Below are 26,272 nucleotides of genomic sequence, written 5' to 3' on the forward strand. Positions count from 1 at the left end.
TCTCAGTTCTCCTCCATCACTCGCTTGGCACGTGACCTTTACAAGGCACGTGACCCTGTCTGAGCCTCAGCTTATGAGCTTCTAGAGAAGCCGTGCAGATAAGAGAAGGCCGAGGAGAAGGAGGCGTACAGAAGACACTCACCGAACACCTGGACGTTGTAGAGGATGACCGCGGCCCCGGGATCCCCAACCCCGTTGTCAGCCATGCAGCGGTAGGTCCCGGAGTCCTCCTCACTGGTGGTGTCGATGAGAAGGTTGCTCAGCAGGAAACGTGTCTTGTTGTAGCTGGCGACACTGGACCCGTCCTTGGCCCAGGTGACCCTCGGGGGTGGGATCCCACTGGCCACACACTCCAGGATGAGACTCTGGCCTTTGGTGACAATGATGGTCTGGGCCTCTGGTGGGTAGATGATGCGGGCAGCCTCGGCAGTGGAGCCTGGAGGGGCAAGGAGAGGAAGGACAGCGTGTAGGACCAGGACTGGGTGCAGAGGCTCCCCTCCGCCCTGGCTCAGGTGGCCCAGCCCCAGGGGGCAGCCTGGAGACTGTGGATTTGGAAGCAAACAGCTCTTCAGGGGCTTAGGACCTATGTCATGTGGGGCAAGATACTAATTCCCTTGGGCTCTGGTTTCCTTAGGGGAATCAAGGTCCTCCTGCAGAGAGCTGCCATGAGGAAGAAATGAGACAGCAGTGGAGCATAGCATCAACACAACTCATGCCGGATGCTCCTCCGGCCCCAGCCCCCCTCCATCAATGAGACCCTCCCCTTACGGCGCACGCGCAGCCTGTCACTGGAGCCCGAGGTTTTCACTTCCTGCGTCACTGGGTTGTAGGCAGCGCACTTGTACATCCCCTCGTCCTCCTGGCTGGCGTTCACAATCTGGAGGTTCCCCGATGGCATGATCAGGTAGTTATCTGAAGAGAGGACAGGGATGAATTGGGGCCCAGAATACTGCACTCAGCAGCTCCCGCAAAGGTTAGGGGCAGGTAGGGCACAAGTCAGAAGTTGTATACCTGAATTCCAACAAGCCCAAACTGAAAATGCTATTCTCCCCATAAAACCTCACACCTCGTGGGGCGGAAGTGTCGGGAGTGACACTAACCAACCAGCTAACAGACTGGCTGGCTGACAGCCCACCACCATCCCAAGTTCATACACAGGTCTGTGGAAGAGCATTTTGTGACTTTTAAGGGAGCTTGGGTGCCATGGAGAGGAGGCAGGATTTGGGATCTGCCAGACCTGGACTCAAGCTCTGGATCTGCCGCGTACTAACTGTGTGATCTTGGGCAAGTTAATGAACCTCTCAGATCCTGTTTCCTCATTTGCAAAACTGCATGATGTGCGCTGCCTCGGAGCCATCTGTAAGGACTGAGAGGCCCGTGCTGCATACATGGGAGATGAGCTGATCATCCCTGCAAGCCGCCAGGAAGGAGGGAATTGACTTTAGAATTTCCCATCAGTCTCTGCCATGGTCACAGCTCTGAGCCATCTCACTGTTGAATTTCTGCAGCCAGGGAGGGATATTCTAACCCCCAAGCCCCACCCTCTCCATGAATACCACTGAAGCCCTTCCCCCTGCATCACTGGCCTGCTAGGCTCTGTCTGCTTATGGACCAGGGGTGCCATGGGGGTGGGGTCCCAGGGCTGAGTTCAGCTTCTTCCCACAGGCGACAGATTCACAGCGACTCACAGTACACCTGGTGACGGGGCTGGTGTTTAGCTTCCTGGCAGGCAAAGCACTGGCCATCAGCTTTGAGCTTCCTGGTGGCCTGCCCTTGGCAATCTGGATGTCCCTGCAGTCCAGGCTCATTGAGTCTGGTGCCTGCCTGTCACTGGGCCGCCCCAGGTGTGAGCTGCTTAGGCAAATGCCAGATGGAAAGGAAAAAGCCCTTGACTCTTGTGGGATGGGCAGGCCTTCTCTAGGGGCTACTGCCAGGCTTCTGCTAGGGACAGTAGACATTCATACTCTTCTCAGTCTCCGGTTATTTCTGAGTGGCAGGATTAGGCTTTTTACCCTTAAAAAAAAAGTTTTTTGTATTTTCTATAGTAAACATATACTCCCCTTTCATAACCAGAAAGTTAACAAAGATATTTTAAAATCTCTAGGACATTTACAAAGGTACACATTTGGAAGTGTCGGGTCCAGCCATAGGATCTACTTGGCCCTGAGTGCAGGTCAGTTGTGGAAAGAAGCTGACGACTTGGCCTTGAGAGAGAGCTTCTCTCCCCGCTGGCACTCTGTGGACGAAAGCTCGGTCGCCGCTGGACCAGCTGTCACGTCCACTTAGCAGGAAGCTGTGACTGTTTAGACGGTTGCGTCACCAGGAAGAAGGGGAGAGGGAATATTTCAAGCTCCACTAAAGACTGCTCTGCTGTGCGGGGAAGAGCCCCATCTCCCCCCAGGGAACCCCACCGCTCCAGGAATGTCTGGTACATCAGGCAGCCCTCCTGTGCAGTGCCTGGTGGCGGGGAGCTTGCACAGGGAGAGTCTGAGCCCTCATCCAACGGCAGCAGCTCAGCAACACCTGTCAGGGCCTCAAAGGATGAAGGGATTCCTCGCGACAGGTTCAGGGGACCTCCACAACGGAGGCCAATCCCTTCAGGATCCCACAGGGCTAAATATCAGGGCAGAAGACAGCTGATGAGCGTGGGGAGGGGGCTGCCGGTGTGGTGACGGGGGTTTGGGAAGCGCTGCAGAGGCGGCCAGCTTCCCTCCTGGCCCCGGCCGCTGGGCTCCTGCTTGTTCACTCACCTCTGGAGGCCTCCAGCCACTCGTGTTTGACGCTGTATCGGACCTGGGCTTTTGGGTGGCTCTCAGGAAGGTGACAGGCGATGACCGCCGTGTTCCCCTCATCCACTTCAATCACGTGCTGCACGTCTAACTTGAAGTCCTGGAGATCTGTGGAGAGAAGGGGAGGGGCCGGTTGGGCCTCGATGGAGGAGAGAGGCAGACAGTGCAACATTTCAGGGTGGGCTTGTGCCTCAGTGTCTTTAGTCACAATCAACAGCTGCAGGAAGCTCACACACTGGGGGTGCTCTGGGGGTGCTCCGAGTCCTTCCTGCAACCTTTTGGTGTCTAGAGGAGTCTACAGGAGGGAATGTGTGGCCCGCGTCACTGCATGGGGGGCTCAGCTGGGTGTGTATAAGCTGAGGGGGCAGGGTGTAGAGAATCGCATGAAGTGGTGCCTGTGACGCAGACCAGCCTCTTTTGTTACACTGACATGGGGGGCAAGTTGGCAGCCCATCGGCCCCACTGAGCCTGGCTGGAAATGGGTCAAAGTCAAGGCACAGATGTCCCGGCACAGCTCATGGAGACTGAAAGGAACAACGATAGAGAATGCTTATGTCTGTTTTCCAGTTCAATCAAGAATCGCCTTCTCCTCAGACATCCACAGTGAAAAGTGAAAGGCCCGAGATTCTGCTCAATTGCTAACCGTGGTTACAACCAGCAGGCTGATTCCTGCTACCCAGGAGCTATGCGGTCCTCCCCAGTATCCTCGGGGATTGGTTCCAGGTGCCCCAGTGGATACTAAAATCGGCGGATGCTCCAGTCCCTTATATAAAATTGTGCTGGAAAACGATTACAGTCGGCTTGCCGTATCCTCGGATTTTCCACCTGCAGGTTCAGAGAGCCGACTACATGTCATGTCACGGCTAATTCTTTCTCAGGGCTAAGGATGGGGATCTGTGGATGCCTGAAGGATTTTCTAAGGCAAAGAGGGATGTCCCCAGTGTGGCTTAATGGCAGTGGAATGCGGGCAAGCCGAGGGTCCTGACACCAGGCTGCAGTCTCTCCTGACTTAGCTCAGTGGCAGGAAGACTGGGATTTAAACTGGGGAGGATGGAGATCCATCTGGAACAAAAGCAGGATGTTTCCTAAACAATCCAACGGTCCAAACAACAAAACTCTCTTTGAGCCAAGTCACTGCTGTTGCTGAACAAAATGGGCCATTTGTGCAACGAAACCACATTCCAAATTTGGTTTTCAGGATTGTGGCTAAATTTAATTTAAGAGAGGAAATAAAACTAATAGAGAATAAGGTAAGAGAGATGAAAATATTTACCCAGACACTCTCTCCATAAAGGTACTTAGAAAGCCCTGGAGGCACCATCTCTGAGTGCTGACCACACCACATTCTGATCGGCTCCTGAGAACTGATACTATCGCAGCGTAACTGCAGTTCATGGCAAGACTCCACCTGCCTGAGTGGTTGGTTCCCAGACAAGGCAAAAGGAGCGGTGGGAATCAGGTTTCTCACAGAAGACATGAGCTAATTACCAAAAACAAACTACTGTCACCAGAGGAGAGCTCAGTGATCAAGGCACTCAGTGAGGTCAAAAGGTTTCCCATTTAATGGAACTTTCAAGAAGTTCTTAGTCAAGCCAAGCCAGAGCAGGGCAGGAAAGCCCTTTTATTTCTATGAAAGGATCACTGTCCCCTTGATTCCAATATTCAATTGTGAACTTTTTAGGGGCAGGAACCCAGCCTTCTTCACCTATGTGTCCTCTGAACCTAACCAGTGCCTGGCGCAAGTAGATGCTCAGTGAATGCTGAATGACCAATGAGTGACTCTCTTGGAGCTGGGCCCCTCAAGTCAGGTACAAGATGCCCATGCATGTTGCCTGTGACATCAAGTTTCATAGTTGAGTTGGGTCTATAGTATGAGCTCAAGGGCTTAGCACAACAAATTTTCTATGAACCTTTTATCCAAGTGTGGCCAACCTTTATCTAAGTTTGGATATTTTGAAAATAGAATGTTTCTTGAGTGATTACTTCCAGGGTCACAGGAAAGAGGTAAAATAGGTGTAATAAATGTGGAATAAGAAATACATGCCGTTGGTCGGGACAAGGTGGCAGAGTAGACCTTGAGCTCACCTCCTCCCACGAGCACACCAAAATCACAACTAACTGCTGAACAGCCATCAGTAGAAAAGACTGGAACCTACCAAAAAAACATATTCTACATCCAGAGACAAAGAAGGAACCACAACAAGATGGTAGTAGGGGCCCACTTGAGATATAATCAAATCCCATATCCCCAGGTGGGCAACCCACAAACTGGAGAATAATTATATCACAGAAGTTCTCCCACGGGAACAAGAGAGAGTTCTGAGCCCCATGTCAGGCTCCCCAGCTTGGGGGTCTGGCATCGAGAGGAGGAGACCCCAGAACATTTGGCTTTGAAGGTCAGTGGGGCTTGATCGCAGGAGCTCCACAGGACTGGGAGAAACAGAGATCCACTCTTAGAGGACACACACAAGGTCTTGTGTGCACTGGGACCCAGGGCAAAAGCAGTGACTTCATAGGAGCCTTGGCCAGACCTACCTGCTGGTCTTGGAGGGTCTCCTGGGGGTGGCTGTGGCTCTTTCTTGGGACATAAAAGCTGGCGGCGAACGTATCGGGATTACTCATCTGAAGGCTGACATCTTGCTTGGGTCATTAGCACCAAGACCTGACCCCACCCAACAGCCTTCAGGCTCCAGGGCTGGCACGCCTCAGCCAAACAACCAACGGGGCAGGAACACAGTCCCACCCATCAACAGACAGGCTGCTTAAAGACTTCCTGAGCACACAGCCACCTCTAAACACGCTCCTTGACACAGCCCTGCCCACCAGATGGCCAAGACCCAATTCCACGCACCAGTGGGCAGGCACTGGCACCTCCCACCAGGAAGCCTGCACAAGCCTCTAGACCAGCCTCACCCACCGGGGGGGGGGCAGACACCAGAAGCAAGAAAAACAGTCACATAGCCTGCGGAACTGAGTCCAAAAACACAGGTCTGGACCTACCCTGGGACCAGCTGGTCCCTGGCCACCAGGTGACAAGAGGGGAGGGTACTGCTGGGATACATAAGACATCCCCTACTGAGGGTCACTTCTCCAAGGCTGAGGAACATAACTAACCTTCCACATACATAAAAATACAAATAGAAGTATAGACAAAATGACACGACAGAGGAATATGTTCCAGATAAAGGAACAAGATAAAACCCCAGAAGAACAACTGAGTGACGTGGAGATAGGCAATCTACCAGAGAAAGAGTTCTGAGTAATGATCATAAAGACGATCCAAGAACTTGGGAAAAGAATGGATGCATAGAGCAAGAAGTTGCAAGACGTTTTTAACTAAGAATTAGAAAATATAAAGAACAACCAATCAGTTGAAGAATAACTGAAATGAAAAGTACTCTAGAAGAAATACATGCTGTTGACCGAGTAGTGTGGCAAAAACAATGACAGAATGCCTGATTCATCTCTATGGCCCCATTTTGCTTTCCAGGCTGAACCAGTGGTTCCTGGGGGTCAAGGTGAGCTCTCTCATGGATTCCTTCCTTTGGGTGGGTGCAGGGCCTTCTGAGCTTTTAAAGAATTATCTCATCATTATTTAATTTTGTGTTGGTGATATCCAACCCAAACTAAATTGCAAACTCCTCGCGGGCAACCTATTAATTTTGCACTCCATGCCCCCGCCCCAAGCCCCACTGCACTGTCTTCAGGATGCACCATGCTCATTTAGTCCTTGTTGAGTGACTAGTTTGGAAGGCTGTGCCCAAGGCCAGATTCGTGGGCATGCACACTGTGCAGCTGTGCCGGGCCCTGCGCTTGGAAGACTTTCACTTTGCACTGAGCCCCACAAAATCTGTAGCCCAGTCCTGGCTGAGCCTCTCAGCCAAGAGAGCGGATGTGTTTTCTCCCAGAGAGGAGGAAGGTATGGACTGTGGGAAGGGTGGACTGCCTGTGCTCGGTGTGTTCTAGCTGGATGTTGCTATCTGCTTTCCCAAGCAAGGCACTTCAGCAATGCAAAGGTCTTAACCCTCCTCAGCACAGGGTGTGCCCTACCTGCCAAGTCAGGAGGCTCCCCACGAAGTGAGCTGTGAGCGATCGTGAGCTCAGGGGCACCTGGAAAAATTCCTCAGTCACTGAGAAGCACTCTCACGCACGCTCTAACAAATCTAAAAACTACTCCACCAAGAGTTTCTGAGTTTTTGTTTCACCCTCCTCCTTCACCTCATTCTAAGAAAATCTGCCTCAAGCAAGAATGTACTTAAGCCTAACAGATCATTTTGCAAGAAAGATGTGAGCAACTGAAAGGAGTCTGGGATCAGAACGCCATCTCCAGCTTAGCCCTTGGCTTCTGCCCCATTGTAATTGAGGTCTTGTCCGTGCACGGAGCACGCTGTCCTCCACGTACCCACCTCACTGCCCCAACACTAGATAACACTATGCACTCCCCCTTAAGCCCCTCCTGGTGCCTTCTGCACGCTCTGACAATCCACTGCTGCCTTGGAGACAGCAGGCTGTGTGTGCAACAGCGGGGGCACTGGTCAGCCATGCGGCAGACGGCCCCTCTGTTCTGATGCCAACATGTGCACGACAGCCCATGCGGGCAGGACCCAGGACACCCCAGCTGGGCTTCCAGCTCCCCACAAGGGCCGACTGGCAGGCGAGCCTCCTGGCTTCAAAACAAATAAGCAGCAGTTGGGTCCTTGGCCCTGTCCCCCCAAAGCTTAAGCTTTAGCTGTTGCTTCACTAGACAAATGCTCCCAATTTGGCTGCTGGAGCCAAAGTTGAGTTTCACTAAAAAGGGATCAAAGGCAGAGTAATGAAGTGATGGACGATCTGAAAATCAGAGCACCCCCTTTTCTAGCAGTTTTGGGCAGGAAGGAGGCCAGGGCAGGGGCAGAGGCTTTGTGATCAATAACAGCCTCATCAGCCACCAGATGAGAGGCAGATGCAGGGAGATCTAGTTGGCTGCATATGAAGGAAAGCAGCCTGTTCTCAGGCCCCTTTGTCTGCAAGGCCAGTTTCCCGGCGAGTCCCTGGGCTGCTCAGAGTGCCTCGCTGGGAATAGGGGGGCAGGCCCTTCAGTTACAAATGGGGTTCGCCGGCCTCAGGCCTCGCTGCAGAATGATGGATCAGGTTTCCTGGGGGAAATGGTTTGACAGGACACCTGCCCTTGCCTGTTGGCTGGTGTGTTTGAGAAATCCATTAGAGGAGTGTTTTTGCAGCTTTAATCCTCTTACCTTCCCTCAGACCCTTCTTTTGCATCCCCTCTCTGTGTATTCTTCCAACTATTTTATTAACTTGTTGGCACTAATCAAATGTCAGTAGGCTCACTCCTGTTTCTCAGCTCTCAACAGGTCAGAAGCCCTGGTCTTTGAGGCCATCTCTGGGTTTATGGACCTTCTTTATTAGTCACAGAACTTCGTGCTTTCTGAGAAAGCCCATAACATCTCAGGCTCCATATGGAACCCTGCCCAGTTCCTTGCCTTCTAAGCACTCCATTTCTTAACAGAACATATATCTTCTGATATATCACTTCCGTAGGAGTCTTGGATACACAGATTACAGGGATCTGTTCAGACACAAAACATGCAATATGCTCTGAGTTTCCTCTTCACATTTACAGGGTACATCAGGCTCCTACCTTCTTGGCTATGGGGAAAAAAGAAGGAAAATAAACTTTCAGAGGCATGTCGGGGTGTGGCTGCCATCACCAGGATCGTATGCGAAGCTACAAATTGACAAGTTTCAACTTGGGCCCCTTTTGAATTTCTTTCTCTCCACCTTCTAGCCTGGATCCTTCCTTTACGAATAAAAGGCTCAGTAGATCTATGAATTAAATGACAATATTTAGTGTATGTTTGTTCACTCTCATGACACCAAATTGTCAAATCTTAACTGTAGGCTCAGCCTCCAATTTTTATAGACTTTACCTGTCCCGTTACGTGGTACACTGTGCCTCAGCAAAATGCCCCCAGTGTAATCAATAAACCTAAATTTTACTTTCAAGGAGTTTCCTTATTTGATCGTCTTCTCCCCGAGTCCTCCCTGAGGCTGAAAATTAAAGTTTGCTTCTGTTTAAGAAAGAAGTCAGGTAAGACGGTGTCTTCAGGTGGAGGCTGCCTGGATTTACCAACGTCCCCATCTCCCTGAGCGCTGCTGAGCGATTAAAAACATTCCGGCTTTCAACGCATCCAGGCATTTCTCGTACCTGGTCAGTCCCGTCCTACCCTCCTGCCTGTTCTCAGGGAGCACAGGACAAGCCCGCACTCATCTGCCGAGGCTTGGATGGGATCCACCAGATCGCGGGGCGACTGCACTGGGCTCACTTGGCAACGCCGCCGGGGTGGCTCAGCAGCCTCGTGGCCGTCGGCAAGTTTCTAGGCTGACCGATCATTCTACACCCCCAACTCTCCTGGCCTCCAGGCCTCAACGTGCCCCTGTGCTGGCTCGCTGCGTCTACGGCCAGTGGTACAAAGCGTAGAAAGAGCTTGCCTAATGGAGTACCCCAGTGACATGCTGACCCTGTGGCCCATCCCTGCAGGTTTTGAAAGGCAGCAAAGGTGCAAAGGAAGTAGAACTAAGAGCCCGGGGCTCACGGCTCTACAGATGGACTTGGAGGTGGTGTCTGAGCAGGTGAAGGGTCCTAGGCCTTGCCTCCCTGTGTGGGCTCTTACAATGCAGGGGCTCCCCAGTGCCGTGAACTGCTTCACGGGTGGGCAGAGAATCACAGCACGACTTGATCTCCAAGTCACCTGAGGAGCCACGGCCTGGCGTGACCCCAAGGTCAAGCCTCTGAAAGGAAGTGCGCTACAAGTGGAAAACCATGGTGATGGACTGCAGAAGCGGAGTGGAGGCTGGATCCTGACGGTGCTCCTGTTAGAGGTGGGACTGCCTGGGTCCTGGTGAGTGGACGGGGTTTACCGTGGGATGGGCAGGCCTCTCAGGCGCCACGCATTCTGGGTAGTGACTAAGCCTATTACTAGTCCATAGGCCTGGCACACAGACCACTGAAGTCAAACCCAACTGCAGCCCACAGGACTGGGCAAAATCTGCATATTCTGCAGTCGGCATCTGGCACGATACCATCCCTCCAGACACCATTGATTCATTCACTCAGCCAGCCAGAAGCTGCAAAGATAGCAAGAAGATAAAGACATAGTTCCTAACCACAGGAGCTTTTACTCTAATAGAAAAGACAGTTAAAACAACACACAAGGCAGGGTACAACAATTCGCAAGAGTGGTGTCCCCAGGAGTAGTCCCTGCCACCTTCACCAGCATTCCAACCTAAGTTAGGTTACCTCGATCTCCAGAGCAACTTAGAAAGGGGGTTGGTGGAGTGAGTAGCCCTCCCTTTGCAGGCTGGAAGAGTGGACAAATACATTTGCTCTCTTCAGGATTTTTTTCTGCCTGTTCAATTGCATAATTTTGGCTCCAAAGCTCTCTCCTGACAGCCATGGAAACGTGACATGAAACTTCTCACACACACTTTCTGATGAAAGTAAGGCATGCTCTCTTTTATTTAAATAAAAACAGTTTCTATGGGGGAGAAAAAAACCTTGGCAGATGCCAAACACATTAGTTGTTAAATCTTGTGTTTCTTTCTTTTCTTTTGAGTTAAGGTGGGGTGTGCACCTAGATTGGAGCAGTGGGAGAAAGCTGAGGATGGGGAAGAGATGAAAGAGCCAGAGGGAGGAGGGCAGAAGATCAGAGTCAAGACTGGAGGTGGGCAGGACAGGAGAGAGGGCATAAAAGGAGGGGTGTGAGAGGAAGAAGGAGGAAAATAAAAAGAACCTAGTTTGCAATGTCATTAAATGATTTGCAGTAAACTGGCCTAATGCTTCAGGAATTTCTTGGCTTGAACCAATTAAAAATATATATATATATATTTTTAAAAAGACATATGAGAATGAGAAATGTTATTAATCCTTGAAAACAAATCAAGGATGGGAGCCGTTTCTCCACTGAGTCTGGCAGCCAGATGAACAGAGAAGATGTCTGTAGACCATCCCATTTATTTGACTTCAGTGCTGCTGTGAAGTAGGGCTGGCTAGCAGAGCTGGGGAGTTTCTTTTGGACCAGACGAAGGAATAAAATGGTTTGAAAACATACACTGGGGAAAGAGAGAAGAAGGAAAAAAAAAAGATTTACTTGCCAGCAACCCACATCAAACATATTTCTCTGATCAACCGAATATAAACTAGAAACTTAGCAATGGGAAAATTAATGTGAATCCCGGTGGTCTGGACTCATCAGAGCCAGAGCTGGTTCCTGGCATGGCCTTTGGCAGGCTGACGGTCTGTACAGGAAGAGAGAGAGGAGAGAAGACGGAGGCGTTCAGAGGAACAGTGGACGTGAACCCTTCAGCGTGGTCTTTACAAACAGAATTCTAGGTGGGAGAGAGAGGCAGGGGCACAGTTTGAAGGCCGTGGGACCCACAGTGGTTCCCACTTTCCCCTCCACACACCTGGGAACTACGTAGTCCTAAAAGCAGTAATGACTACCCGTGTCATCCACCCACCCTCTCTGACGGTGTCCTGTGAGGTGTCTGGGAGGACGTGGAGACACTTCCACTGGCGTCTCCCTTCAAACGTTCCAGAGTTTCCTCTAAAAATGCTTTATGCTTCTGACGTCCATCAATTTTTCTAAACCCTTCCTGAATCTATTTGTATTTTCAGCCTGTTTATATCCCAAGATGTTGCTTCATCCTTTCTTGTTTATTTCCTCAAATTTTTTACTATGTCATAATCTGGTGAAGAAATCTTTGTTCACCTTCGGCATGCCCTTTCTGATCTTCTAGACTTCAAACACATCTTATCTGGGAGTCTGCCTCTCCCTAGACATTCACCGAAGGCCTAGCCTGTGCCAGGCCCTTTGTGCAGCAGTGTGGTGGTCACAGAGGTGAAGGGCAAAGAGACAGTGGCAGGAGAGGCCTAGAGAAGTAAACCCGGGATGGTAGGGAGCCGGGAAGAGGGGACCCTACTCCAGACTTGGGGGGTCGAGGGGGTCAAGAAAAGATACTTAGAGGAGAAGATACTTGAATCTTGAAAACTGAGAAGGAATGTATTAACCCAAGGGAGGTGGGAACTTTCTGGGGAAGAGAACGGAAAGGAGGTTGTTACAGGTGGACGGAGCGCCATTCCAAAAACCAGTGCAAGACTAGCTGAGGAAATGGCAGGGTTGCTGGGTCTAGGGGGTGGTGGGTAGGGCTGAGAGTGGGGCTTAAGTGTCGCGCTGCAGCCTGAGTCTTACTCTGTGACGCCTTTTCAATGTTTTTAAGTAGAAAAGGAGCGCAGTCACCAAAAAGTAAGCACAATTTTCCCTAAAGAAAAAAACATGCTGTTTCTGCCTCAGCAAGTTTTGCTTTTTCCTTTGGCTTACCTTTTTTTTCCCTCAGTATTAAGTGATAGTCCTTTATTTAGATTTGAACATTTTGTCCCATTTGCAGGACAGACTCACTGTTCTATAGTTCCTGGGACTATTACCAGATTCCAAAAATGGTTGAAAGTCTAAAAACAAGATCAGGGGGCTTCCCTGGTGGCGCAGTGGTTGGGAATCTGCCTGCCAATGCAGGGGAATGGGTTCGAGCCCTAGTCTGGGAAGATCCCACATGCCGCGGAGCAACTGGGCCCGTGAGCCACAATTACTGAGCCTGCGCGTCTGGAGCCTGTGCTCCACAACAAGAGAGGCCGCGACAGTGAGAGGCCCGCCCACCGCGATGAAGAGTGGCCCCCGCTTGCCGCAACTAGAGAAAGCCCTCGCACAGAAACGAAGACCCAACACAGCCAAAAATAAATAAATAAATTAATTAATTAAAAAAAAAAAAAAAAAACAAGATCAGGGTAGAAATCCCTAAACTCTTCTACACACACAAAAAAAGGAGCCAAGGAACTCATTTGCTCTCTTGATTCTTTTTCATTTTAAAGGAACCATCTTGCATCATGTTCTTTAAAGGTTCCAGTGATTTCAAGCAAGCTAATCAATCCTCCCCCTCGTCTTCCTGGGCAAAAGCCTTCTTAAAGTGTGTTCTGGCTCACTGAATCTATAGTTGTACCTGCTTAACACACTGTGTGGTCCTTCCCTTTTCTCTTAGCTTAGAAAATGAACCTAGGATTTTATTTAAGCATATGGCTGTGTGTGCAAAGAACAGACTGAGGAGAGGAGTGGGGTAGGTTAAGAGTTCTAAGCATGTCCTTGGGAGAAGATGAACCATGGAATTGAGTCCTCTTTTGGTAAATATTGACCGTTGCTGAATAGAGAATTGGAACCCTGGCTGTTTGGGGCAGTTGCTGCCATGATGCCCTGAGCTAACTCCACACATTTGTCTGGGCACCTGTGCCAGGCCTACTGGGATTAGCATTGCCAAAGCCATTTGAAGATTTCACCAGAATACCAGGGGAAATTCTTGTGAGGTGTGAATTTCTGCCTGTATCCAGTAGAAAACAGACAGGGTTAATATGACTTTGGCCTAGAGCTGTAAGGTATTCCTTAGTCATCTCCTATTTAGGTACTCAAGTTGCTTAGTACCTTTTAGGTTTAAGCTGTCTTTCAATAATTTTCTCGTCCAACTGGCAAAGTAAAATACACAACACTTAACGGCATAAAGCAGTTGGATTTCAAGCTCAAGTTAGTTCTCCTTTTCCAACTATACCACCATGTGGAGCTGTCTCTCTGCCTCTCCCAGCAAAGGCAGATTCACACTCTGCCTGGTGGGTATCTTCAGACCCAGCTTTCAGCTGCAGACTCCTTTCCCCTCCCAGGGAAATACAGCCACTGAGTGATTGTCTCTCTCTTGCTACCTCATCCTAATTTCAGGACCTGACTGAACTCACTATGGAATTATCTGCACCATCCAAGAAACTGCACTGGGCTTAGGTCTAAGTACACGATGTAGAGAGCTGAACTTCGCTGTTGAAGGTCTGAGAAAGGGATGTGAGGACTCAAAAAATTAGAGATAAAGGTTGTCCCGCACACATTCTTCAAGGCTCAACCCTGAGTCTTCCTCGATCCCCTGAAACTGAAATGAATCACTGTTCACCTGAGCTCCCATTAAAATCTGTTCATATCTCTATTAGGCAACTCGTGGGTCTGACTGACTTGCTTTATGGCTAACATGTAAATGCAGTCCACCTTCTCCATCAGACTAAGAGCTCCTCAACCGGAGGGACTCGGTTGTACTGTGCTGTTGGAAATTCTAAACACTCCCCAATTCGCAGGACACCAACCTCCAAAACACCCAGATACTGAACTCAGGAGAATGGTTGGTTTGCTGGTTCCCTAGTGGGACTCATGAATCGCCAGCCTGCTGTCTAGCCCTATGGATTTTGGACTTACCAGCCTCCACAATCGTGTGAGCCGATTCTTTAAAATAAATCTTTCTCTCCCTTTCGTTTTTCCTTTCTCTACTCCTTTTTCTCTCTCTCTCTCCCCATATGTGTGTATGTGTGTGTATAATTATATATATGTTCGCCATAAAATTACGTGTATAATTATATAAGTGTATATATACATATGTATATATATGTGTGTATGTGTGTGTATAATTATATATATGTTCGCCATAAAATTACGTGTATAATTATATAAGTGTATATATACATATGTATATATATGTGTGTATATATAATCATATGTATGTTCTCCATAAAATTATATGTGTGTTTACATAATTATGTGTGTGTGTATATATACATACATGCATTTTATATACATATGTAGAGAGAGAGAGAGTGGGGGAGAGAGATTGGTTCTTCTTCTCTGGAGAACCCTGACTAAAAACAAGGATAAAGGAAGCTAGAAATATTTTTTAAAAATGTCGACAGCAATCCTTAATGGCCTGTTCTAATTCAGGGTCACAGCACAGAAGACATGGAAGTGTCTGATGGGAATCACAGCTGGGGAGCTGAGTAAGAAGAGTCACGGCTTCTGTTTGTGGAACTCACAAGGCCAAGGGCCAGGGTTGGCCCATCCTGCCAGCGCAAACCAGCACTGTCTCTTTGGAACAATAAGCAGCAGTGAACCAACACAAGCATAAATGGGCAGCTCTGTGGGCTGCACTGACAACATACATGCAGTGACACTACGGCTGCTCTCAAAGGTGGCGGGGAGGTGGGAACCCAGGTTGGAGAACATGTGTGCAGGGGAAGCTAAGAAATTCACAGGAAATGGGTTTGTTCTCTCTTCCTGATAAGCCAGTCCTCTCTCTTGGCTCTGGCTGTGATGGAAGCTTTGCCACCCCTGGGCTCTGTCGTCCTAGGGCTGCTCCCAGAATGGAGTTGGGCAGCACAGGGTTGGGCACAGGCCTCAGAGCCTTCTGCAAGAGGACACTCCACAGATAGGGGCTGACCAAATGGGTGAGTGAATAAAGTCTAGGCTTCATAAAATGCCAGAAAATATTACTATCATATACTCTCTCATTTGATTCTCTAAAAAACAAAACAAAACAAAACCATAAGATGGATGAGGTAATCATTACTGTACTCATTTCACAGTTGTGGCAATCTGAGAAATTAAGTGACTTGCCCAAAGCCACATTAACTCTTAAGTGGCAGAGTTAAAACTTAAAAAAAAAAAAAAAAAAAGATCCTCGGTTTAAATTTCTTGTTTCTTCCATTATACCAGTTTGGCTTTTCATTTCACTCATGGGTTAAATTATGGTAACAAAGGGCCCCTGTCCCCTTCTGACCTTTCCTCAAAGGCACAGAGTCATGGACACAGCTGCCTAAGGGGAACTCCTTCCTTTCCTGTCAGCTGTCTTGCCTCTGATCTCTGATGCCAGAGAAGGATAATTCAGGAGTACGTGACTAGTCCTAGGGCTTAAAGACCTTACGGAGGGGTTACAGATCGGCTCTCAATTAAAACAGCACCAGCATAAGACTTCACATTAGCCTGAGGACTAAAATCCCCAGATACAGAATTACTACCCAGTTACTGCCTATTTTATTTCCAACTATGACGAGGACCTAGGGATTATAGGATAACTGGGAGAATTAACTAAAAAGATAGAAAGAAGGTAAAAATGAAGAATTATTAGGAGTTTATCTGAATGGTAGATGACTAGTGGTAAGGGGCAGGAAACAGCTTTCACGCTGCATGCCAGCTCTGAACTGGTTGTGGTTACGTGCTGTGCTGTGTGGAGAACAATGCTAAGGACGCCTCGGGGTCCAGGAACAAGGAATGCGGTGTCCACGGGCAACACCTGCTGTTGGTTCAGGCGCAGAGTGGTTGGCACCCGGGTGTAAAGCTTGTGAAAAGGGAGGTAAGAGGAAGAGAGGTAAGGAAGGAGAGCAAAGTCAAAGCATTTCAAGAAGAATTAGACAAGATGGTCTGAAGAGAGGCATTAGCAGCAAGAGAGATTCACCACAAAGAAAGCTTAAGTGAAAAGGGAAAAAATATCTCCACAGAAGACAGTGGGAAGGGCACCTCCACAGAGAGTAAGAAAAGCAGTTCTCCACACAGCCAGGACCACCTGGAGGAGAGGGTGGGAGTGCACAGGTGAGACTTCAGGTGGTCCCATTTTACCTGAAGAACACAGGCTGATGTCACCAGGCAGGGGTAAAGTTCAAGTGCACCCCCCTGGCATCAGAGTAGAAGTGGTCTGGACCAGGGAAGTTCTGCTAGCAGCCTCCTCCGCATTCCTGAATCCGCAAGCCAGGTCTTAGCCCCCATCACTGAAAGCCCCCATTACTGAAAGCCCCCATCACTGAAAGCCCCAACACTGAAAGCCCCCAGTGATCTCTAGGGGTTCACCGAGATGCAGGAGGCAGCGTCCTGCCAGGGAGGCCAAACAGCAAGTGCTCTGCCTGAGGATGAACATCTGAATGCACTGGGGAGAGGCTGGAGGAGAAGGAAGCCTGAAACACCAAGTGTGGGTGTGCGTGCGTGCGTGTGAGCGCCGGCACACCGCTGCCGGCCTCGCCTCCAAATGCAGACCGTGCCTTCCATAATCCCTTCTACCGCTCGGCCTCCCTCGCACATAAGCCACCCAGCAAAACACAGCCCCCATTCTGCTCAGGAATGTGCTTTGGGAAACTTAATCTAGCTGCTGAGTCTGGGCCAAATCCCCCATGGCATTAACCCAAGGACAGCAGCCCTCGCTCCCGCCTTCCCGCCACCCCGTCATTGCCTCCTCCAAGTTCGGGAGGCTGTAGTTCCAGCCCACCAACTCCCTCTCCCCAGGACACAGACCCTCCAAGCGCGCTCTCCCCATTTCCAGCACTTCTCCATCCATCTTCTGGTCAGGGCCAAACATTTCTCTTCTGATTCATGCCTAAATGACACGCCAATAGCTCTTGGTTTTCAAACAAGACTCGCCTCAGCTTCTGCACAAGCCCCCTCTTCTCTCACTGTGCCTTCTTGGGTTGCAACCAAACATTCCCTTTGTCCTCACTGCCAACTGCAGATCCCTTTGAGCACCAGAGAAAGAAGGGGCCAGGAATTTTTTAAAAATAAAGGCTATAAATTGTCTCTCCTCACACAGATTCACCTTGAAGTAGAAGGAGGGCTCCAAAATAAATCTTCTACTCTCCAGCTCTCCCGTTCTCCAAACAACGAGAGGTTCAGCCTGGCTTGTGATTAGGCCAAGTTAGGGAGTCTCCCAAGTCTTCACAGACGAGGGCTGACCATTTGCAGGTGAGCAAACCTCCTGGAGGAGCGGCGCTGCTAAAGGCACAGAGGTGGCTAAAAGGCACCTCTTATTTGTAAGAATGAACAACTGGCAAGGACCTTATTGCCCAGCACTAGGAAGAGCGTTCAGGACACTGTGATAGAGCCACTCTGGGATGTTCTAGGGCCGTGAGCAATGGTGCTCCTGCTCTGGTGGGGATGGGGGACAGATTAACCAGGAGCGTGCCGGAGCGGTGCTTACACGGTATGTACACGCGAAAAACACGTTGGGCTGTTCACTTAACATTCGAGCATTTTGTGTACTTTACTGGATGCATTTTATACTCAATAAAAAAGAAAACGTAAATACGGTCATATGGCCAATGGAGAATGCTTGCCATACGATGCCAAAGGGGAGAGAATAAGGACAGAAACTGTATATTCAGTAGTGTAAAAATATAGGTAGGGATGAAGACCAGAAGGGTATACTCCAAAATGATGATGGTGGTTGTACGAGGATGGTGGGGAGACATTATGTTCCATATATTCTAAACTTTCTAGAGTGTCAATTTAATTATAATTTAAAAATATACGAGAGAATTGTGATGGTAAGAAGTGTAGCTCTGGCCCAGCCCTTCTTGTTATGATGAGATGACCCCTGTCACCCTCCTCCCCCAGCTCTCCCAGCACCCTCCCCCAGCCCACCAGCACACCTGGGGGGAGGGCCCAGCAGGTGGCCCAGGGCCTGCCTGCCTCATTGAACCCGAACCCTAACCCTAACCCAGAGGCCTGGCACTCAGATTCAGTGAGTGCTGCTGTGGCCACAAAGGCAAAGTGGCTCCAAGATGCAGCCCAGGCTTGGCCTCCTCCCCTAGGGAGGTAGCTAGGGACCCACCCTGTCTTCCGGCCTCCTCTGAGAAGAGGGCAGGGCTGCTAGACTGGTTCCCCAGGAAACAGGAATACCGTTGCCAGCCTCGTTCTATTCTCTATTCTCCCACGGGAGCGAAGTCCCTCTAGGGATCTGGAAACCAGAGGGCAGGGCGGGGTCCTTTCTCCCCTGCTTTCCTACTCCCCCATCTCTCACCACTTTCTCCCCAGGACTCACACCTCACACCTCAGGGACCCCAGCCGACGCTTAAGGAGCATCTTAGAAGCTGGCTGCCTTAGGTGTGACCCGTAACATAAGGACCACCAACCTCCTGGAACCACATGGTCCAGGAGGTGATAACGATGGTGACGTGGAAGCAGGGCTGTCCGGGATAAGGAGGCTCAGCTAAGTCGTGAGGGGACAAGCTCAGGAGACCTTCTCAAAGGTTAAGCCCAAACACCATGGAACTCTCAACAAGATCCCCTGTTTCCTAGGCTTCAGCCACCAGGAAGGGGAGGTAATTCTTAATACTGTTGACCTTGAACAACATAGGTTTGAACTGCGTGGGTCCACGTGGCTGGGGATCTTTTCCCCCACAGTAAATACTATGGCACTGCATGACCCGAGGTTGGTTGGACCTGCAGATGCAGAGGACCCCTTATGAGTTATATGCCAATTCTCGAGTGCCCAGAGGGTCGGTGACCCTCACCCTGCATTGTTCAAGGGCCAAGTGAATGTCCTGGCTCTAGACTCCGCATATAAGAGCAGGTGTTGCGGCTGTGCTTCCAAAATAAGCCTTTGGAAGTTTATTTAACCAGTCAAGTCTCATTTCCCATATGTACTATGGGTAGAAAATCAGGTAATGTGTGTATTGAGCTTGGGCACAACAGTGTATCCTAGTGGTAATTATCTATAAGAGCAGCATGAAGTCTTCTCCCGGCATCCTCCTTGGACCAAACTGTCGCCTCATTTCTTCCTCTCTACCCTCTGTCCCACAGTTTCCTTTTCATTGTGTTCCACTATCTCTGTTTCAGGAATTTAGACTATGCCTGCCCCGCACAGAGGCAGGAGGCCAAGGGGGAATGGGCGGGCTCTGTTCGGACCACACGTGGCCCTGTACACGCTCCGACTGCAACTGCTGCGAGGATGGGGGGCGGGGGCACAACGACATCGAAGACCACAGGGCGACCAAGTAGAAAGGCCCGGCGCGGCCCAGCTCCGGGGCCCACAGAAACAGTTCAACCATGTCAAGTTCCCTTCTTTCTACACGCTCACTCCAGACATCGCCTCTGCTCAGAGAGCACAAAGGTCCCCAGCCACTGGAGATTACGGGGCAGCTGCCACTCTCTGACTGGAAACGTCAGCTGGCAAGGCCCCTTTTATGGTGGGACTGATGACAGGGGGTTTGATTGGGGTGGGGCACAGAGAGAGAATGGGAGGGGGCAGAGGAGCAGTACTCACTAGCTAGTGTCACGGTGGCTGGCACGCTGGCCACAGCCCCTGCAGGCATCCGGGCCACACACTGGTACCGTCCCACAGTGTGGTTGCTGAGGGCAGTGATGACGAGGGTCCCGCGGGTGATGAGGACGCCCCGGGCATCATCCGAGCCATTCAGCTCCTTCCCGTTCAGGCGCCAGGTGGTGTTCATCCAGGGGGGCTCCACCACGCAGCCCAGGATCACGGTTCCTCCGAGCTTCTGGACGGTGGAAGAAGGCTGGACAGTGACCTGAGGGACCTCGTCTGGAGGAAGAACAGGGAGGCAGCGATGAACTGACACCCCCAAGAAACCAACGGCGTGACCTGCTAAGAAGCACAGCACCCAGGCAGCCTTTCAGAGTTGAGCAACCCAGAGAGGAGTTGACCTTTCTCTGAAGAACTCTGCTGACCTTGGGTCCATTTCCCCAACCTGGCCTTTTCCCCAGAAAGTAGACTGGAGTGGCAGTGTGGTGTGAAGGCAAGAGCTCAGGCTTTGGATCTGAACAGGAGCTGCGTCTGAATCCCAGTGCCACTGCTTCTGAGCCAGGGAACTTTAGCCTTTTGGGGTCTCGGTTTCTTATCTGTAAAATGGGACTAATAATATTTGTCTCACAGCGTCGCTGGGAAGCTGACAAACAACGCAGGTAAACTGCCTGCTGTAATGCCATATAGTAAGTGCTCAATAAAAGGGAGTTCAGCCATTATCGTTACTCCTCCTCTAGTATAAGTTTCAAATGATTCAAATACCAAAATACAACCAATATGAGGTTATTGAGATCATTTCTCATCTTGTATTATTGAGCGTGTCCCTGAAGGTCAGTGGGAAGGAAATGCTCTTTGAATTCCAGGAGGAAGGAGGCCTTTTATAGAGGGTCCTCGTAGAATGCTTGATGCTTCCCTCTGACACTAGGGGCAAAGTGTTCTTCCCAGAAGGGCCACTGAGAAGGCAAGGAAAACACTCACTCAGGTTCGCGAAGCAGCCCGCCATGGCCAAGAGGAGGCAAGCAAGTGTGACCTTGGGCCTCTTTCCTCTCTGCGTTTTCATCATCCCACGCGGCATGGTGTGTCAACGTCCCATAAGCCAAAGGAGTCACTCAAAGAGGCACCGCAATCCCCTGCTACACTCTGTTGTGAAAAAGAGAGAGAAACAGCCATGGTAAGAATGCCTGGGGCGCCCCTGTGGTAGCCATGGGGCCTGGCTTTGTCCCCATGCCCCCTGCTTCCATCACACAGGTGGTAACATTCAAAGTCTTGACCTGACCGGCTGTTGGAAGACTAAAGAACACTCTCATGCCATTTCTCATCTAACATAAGCTGCTTCTAAGTTGCCCCTTTGAGCTAGAAGGTGATGTCATGGTAAGAAGGCCAGAGCCTTGCCCAGTGTACCCATAGCAACAAGGACAGGAGAGCCCAGGACATGGAGAGGCGGAGACTGGCAGCCATGTGCCAGGCTCAGGGCAGTGAGTAGCCAGCACAGATGCTGGAAAGGATGCAGTTATCTTTACCATTTGCTTGCAGGAGGCTAGGTGCCCAGGGCTACGTGGCGCACCACGCTGCTAGTTTAGACTACTGTGCACAGTGCTGTCACAGTATACTGAATGCGTGCTGCATCCCTCGTTTAGGGGATGTTACTAATTAATGAATCCTAAAGTCTCAGGGGCTCATGAAAGATCTCCTGTTTTGACTCACCCCAGCCCTTCACCTACATCCTTGTCAACATTCTTTGATTTCCTGGAACCTACCAACCCTCCTCAACTTGTCTAACCTCTGCAACTCCAGACACAAACACAGACAAAAGTCACACTCAGCCAAGGCCCCTCTTCTTCTCTTCACCCCCTGGTGCTGAAATTCCGGTATTTTCCATCTCTACAAAATCTGTACTTTTTTTTTTTTTTTTTTAAATAGACAACTCATTTTTATTTTGGTCTTCTGCCAAATCATTTTTTTTTCCAGAGGCTCTCCTTTATATGCATTCTTTTTGGCCCTGAGTACTAATCAGATTATTTTAAGTTTTAGTGACATAAAATTTTCACATAGTGAAACACACAGATCTTAAGTGTATAATCATAAATGTGCATGTGCCTAATACATTTTTAAAAAGTGACAGAATTAAAGTGGAAATTAGGCAGTTTTATAATCATAGTGGCAATTGTTACACTCCCCTCGTAATAACTGATAGAACAGTTAGACGAAAAATTGTAGGGATATAGAAGATCTGAATAACAATGTCTACCTTCCTGATCTAATTGACATTCATTAATCATTAGAGCCAACAACAGTATTCTTTTCAAGTGCATATGGGATGTTCACAAATGCAGACCAAATATTGGGCCATAAAATTTCAAAAGACTGAAATTTTACAGAGTATGTTACTTGAACACAATGGAATTAAATTAGAAACCAACAAAACAAGATATCTAGGAAAGCCCCAAATACTGGGAGTTAACACATTTCTAAATAACTTATGTATCAAAGGAGAAATCACAAAGGAAATTAGAAAATACAAAATCTGTACTCTTGACGGCTTGCTGTGTTGCATCTCCACCCAGAACATTTCCTTGGGGGTCTAGACTGTACTGCTCCTCCAGCTGCTTGATGACATATCTCGGCTATCAGCCACCCTCTTATTGCCTGCCTAGAACTTTAATTCCGCCCTTCCACAGTATCATTTCTTTATGCCTCTTTTAAGCTATGGTGTTTAAAAGATTCATCAAAATCACAAAAAGGCAAATGTACACACGCTTCTGTCACAGCCGAAACCAAGATCTTGCCTCTGTGTTTTCACTGCTGTACCTATAGAACATGAGACCAATGAGGAAGGTGTGCCAACATCCTGCTAGGCAGGGAGACAGTAGAGTGAGAGTCAGGTGACTGAAGGCAGCGTCACAATGATCTAGACAGTGGATGCATATTCCTGAATCGTGCAAATGCGGCAATATTAATAGTATATTTCCAGGAGGGTGACATATACTCAAAATGCTAACACTTTTGGACCGGTTTATCTAAACCAGCAACTCTTTCAAAAACTTACAGTCATCACTGAAAAATCATAGGAGGTAGTTAAGCTGCCCAGCTGACAGCTGCGTTACGCCCTCCAGTCTCTGGAGTTCTGGCTACTTGTACAGTCTGTTGTAAGAGCCGGTCTTGGGCCTCTCAACACCCATGGCTCCTTTCACAGAGGACTGAAGGCTGGGCTTCGAGGCTCTTGCTCTGTGCTAGGGGGTGCTTGAGATTTGCCTCAACCTCTCCCTTCTCCAAGCTCCTCCAGCTTTTCACCTAGCTACTTAGAGAGTTAAGAGGGCTACACTGCTTTGCCAAACAAGCACCCCTCCAAACCAGATCTAGGGCCCAGCCCCACACTGATGTTCGGAACGGTTTCTAGGGCAGAGTCCTTTCCCCTTGATTTTTAATCCTTCCCTTTGCCGCGTGTCTTCGACATCAGAGGACCTCCACTCTTCTGGGGAAGAACAAGGGGACATTTTCTAAAAGAGGTTTGAAAGAAAAATTTTAAGCTCTTCCTGACAAGTTTTTACCTCTTGGGGTAGACAGAGCTTTTGCTCTTTTCCAGACAATCCAGGAAATCAAAGGGTCATGTTATTAACAAAGTGAAATTAAGGGAAGCTGCAAAGGATGTGAGTATGGCGGGGGAGGGCAGCCGTGGTGGGAGGGAGGGCATGCCTGTTACCACGATAGGTATCTTGTTAAGCTCTTTGCACAAGGTATTCTTTTAATCTTCAGAACAACTCTACATGGTGGGGACTATTATCCCCATTTTACAGGTGAGGAAACTGAGTTCCAGAGGGTAAGTAACAAGCCCAAGGTCATATAACTGTAGGACTGGAATGAAACCCAGGTTGGGCTCATTCCAAAATTGTGTGCTTTTAACCACAATAGTAGCCTTTTCATGGTTTTTTTTCTACCAGCCCTCTGCACCAAGTGGGTGCTTGACGAACAGAGTTGGAATAGGGTGAGGTAGAACAATGAGGAATTTTAACAGTGGTTTCTTAATCACTGTTCATTAAGGAAAAGTTCATTAATATAGTTACAGACAAACACCAAAAAGCAAGCCTTTGGCGTCCCCTTGATCATCCAGATACTAGCTTCAGTTCTCTACTTTCCCCCAATGAAATAATGTATTTATCTAGAACACTGCATGAATGACTAGTTATAGGATTTTAGGGAACTTGCTTGCTCATGATGTGTTCCTCTTTCCCCAACTCCTCGAGGAGATTGCCCACACCTGCTCTTCCCCTGCCCCAAGAAAGGAAGAAGGAAGGAAAGGGAGGAGGCAGCAGGGAGACAGAATGAATACAAAGTAATAAAGGGCAGAAAGAAGACAAGCAGACAAAGAGGGACAGAAAGGCTGCTTCTTATCCCAGCACAGGGTGGCTACCGAGGTGTTTGGGTTGTAAAGTCGACAAAGGTTTTACTGAGGAAACTCAGCCCAGACCCCCTCCTGCTTAACAAGGACCAGCCAAACAGTTCCCGTTACTTCTGCACCCTGGGTAATTTATACGGTTCAAAATGGAAACAGACCCCACTACTGCTGCCAGCCACCATCCCGCTTTTAAAGGAGAAAAAAATGTAGCTGAGGAGGGAGAGGGAGTGAGGAAGCAGGTGTCCAAAGGGGGAGAAAGGAGTTAACTCATGAACTCCCACAACAGAGTTGTAAGCAGGTACCACTCAGTGAGCCCAAAGCAGGACACATGGGGTCTCCGTCATGGCAAAGCAGAACCGTGACAAAAATACAGAGGTGGGGGGATCACCGTAGCTATGATGCATCTTCTTTAGCAGCTGGGGAAACTGAGCTGCTTCCTGGAGCAAGTTACCTAGTGAGCTTGGTCTAGAAAAATAGTTCCAAAAATGCAGGTTTCTGAGAACAGTTTTTTAATAATAAAAAAAAAGGCAAGTAGGGCTTAATTGGAGTACCTCCCACTGTGAAATGAACAAGGTACAGTTTCAAAATTGGGTGAAGGCAACAGTAAGTCCTGTTATTTTTCTTGGCAATGCAAGGTATGTCTAGATCCTTCTTATTTTTTCTGCATATTCTCAGAAAAAGAGATCAAGAAAAATAAAATCAAAAGCAGAGAGAAGGGAAAACGAATTCTTGACATGAATTCCTCATTGAGGCCTAGGTACTTTCTATTTTTAAGGGTTACTTGGACACAAAAAATAAAAGAAAATGCATCTGAGAAGTTGAACTGCTGACATACATGTTCCCACTGAAACAATCTCCAAGCAGACATTTTTAAAACTTTCCAAAAACAACAGCAGCAGAATACACGTTTAAGGTTGAGACCAAGCACTAGAAATTACAGCCTTAGAGTATTTATTTTGCGAGAGAAAATTACAAACAACTGAGAGTCGATCATCAGCAGGAGGAGGCCAGCTCCACCTTCTCCCGAGAGGGCTGGCGGGCTGGCAGGAGCGAGAGGGAGGCAAGGGCACCCGAGGCCACATCTCATCCCCTGATCACCCAGGCCACTACAGCTCTCTGAGACAGAAGCCTCCATGGTCTAAAATGCCCAACACAACCTGTGGATGTCCTATGACCACTAACAAGATGAGCTACACAGAAGAGCACGTGATCTAGCAGGTGGCACAGAGAGTCTTTCTTAAAAACATTCTTCCAGTGGCAAGAATGAGATCTGACAAAATTCTTGTTCCATTGGTTGAGAGGGGCTGGCTAGATGAAAAAAGGAATATTTCTGACCCCCAGTTACATGTTTTTCACATGTTCCCAATTCTGTGGAGTAAGACTGGCCTTTTCCAAGGTAGAGAGAAGTTTTGCCCCGAGAAGGTGATGCCAAGTGACTAGAGGGTGAGGGCTGGCAGCCCTCTGGCCTCAAGAAAGAGGGTGGTACTCCTGCACAGAGGACTGACATTGGGGGAAATCTTGGGCAAACAAGTGAATTTAATTCTCAGCTGAATATGTGAGTTCAGACAGATCTAGGAGAAGGATTTAAGAAAGGGCATTGTTTTTTTTTTAATGTAAAAAGTTTTTACTCCCAGACTTAAAGGGAAACATTTTAAATCAGGAGGGACCTCAGAAAAATTAATAGCTTTGGATGACACCTAACAGGTACCTAGTATTATAAATGAGGAAAGCAAGGTGCAGAGAGGCTGAGTGATTTGCAGAAGGTCTCCCAGTTAAGACGGATCCACGGCTACAAGTCAGGTCTCCTGACTCTTAGTCTGGTGCTCTTTCCACTACCCTGACACTGTCTCCCAGAAGATTGTTTCTGGGTCGTATTAATCAACTGCTTAAAACTGCTTTTAGAACTAAATTTAGAATGTTCTTGAATTTACTTCCTTAGGCATAAAAATGTCAACTGGATCATTATCTATAACAGTAACTTTCTGTGTGGTCACTTTCATTCTTTTACCATTTAGATCCTAATCTAGAAGAATCTCTTACTGTTCTTTACATGAATGTCTTCGATAGAATTTTCTGCAATGATGAAAATGTTCTATATTTGCATTGTCCAAGATGCTAGGTAGCCACTAGCACTTGTGGCAATTAAATACTTAAAGTGTAG

At 48.7% G+C, this 26,272-nt stretch overlaps 1 protein-coding gene across 18 annotated transcripts in view; it reads right to left on the minus strand.

Moving 5' to 3' along the window:
- Positions 1–26,272, minus strand: part of BOC (BOC cell adhesion associated, oncogene regulated) — a 265,756-nt gene that overhangs the window by 21,091 nt on the left and 218,393 nt on the right. For all 18 annotated transcript variants that reach the window (XM_059921145.1, XM_059921147.1, XM_059921144.1 and 15 more), the window contains 5 exons: positions 20,697–20,858; positions 19,719–19,997; positions 2,751–2,897; positions 769–912; positions 143–436 (listed from right to left, as the gene is read on the minus strand). In XM_059921145.1, the coding sequence (XP_059777128.1) occupies positions 143–436; positions 769–912; positions 2,751–2,897; positions 19,719–19,997; positions 20,697–20,793 (961 nt within the window). In that variant the 5' untranslated portion in view covers positions 20,794–20,858. The remainder of the gene's footprint in view (positions 1–142; positions 437–768; positions 913–2,750; positions 2,898–19,718; positions 19,998–20,696; positions 20,859–26,272) is intronic.

This window comes from Balaenoptera ricei, chromosome 4 (genome assembly GCF_028023285.1).
Source record: "Balaenoptera ricei isolate mBalRic1 chromosome 4, mBalRic1.hap2, whole genome shotgun sequence".
NCBI classification, from domain to species: Eukaryota; Metazoa; Chordata; class Mammalia; order Artiodactyla; family Balaenopteridae; genus Balaenoptera; species Balaenoptera ricei.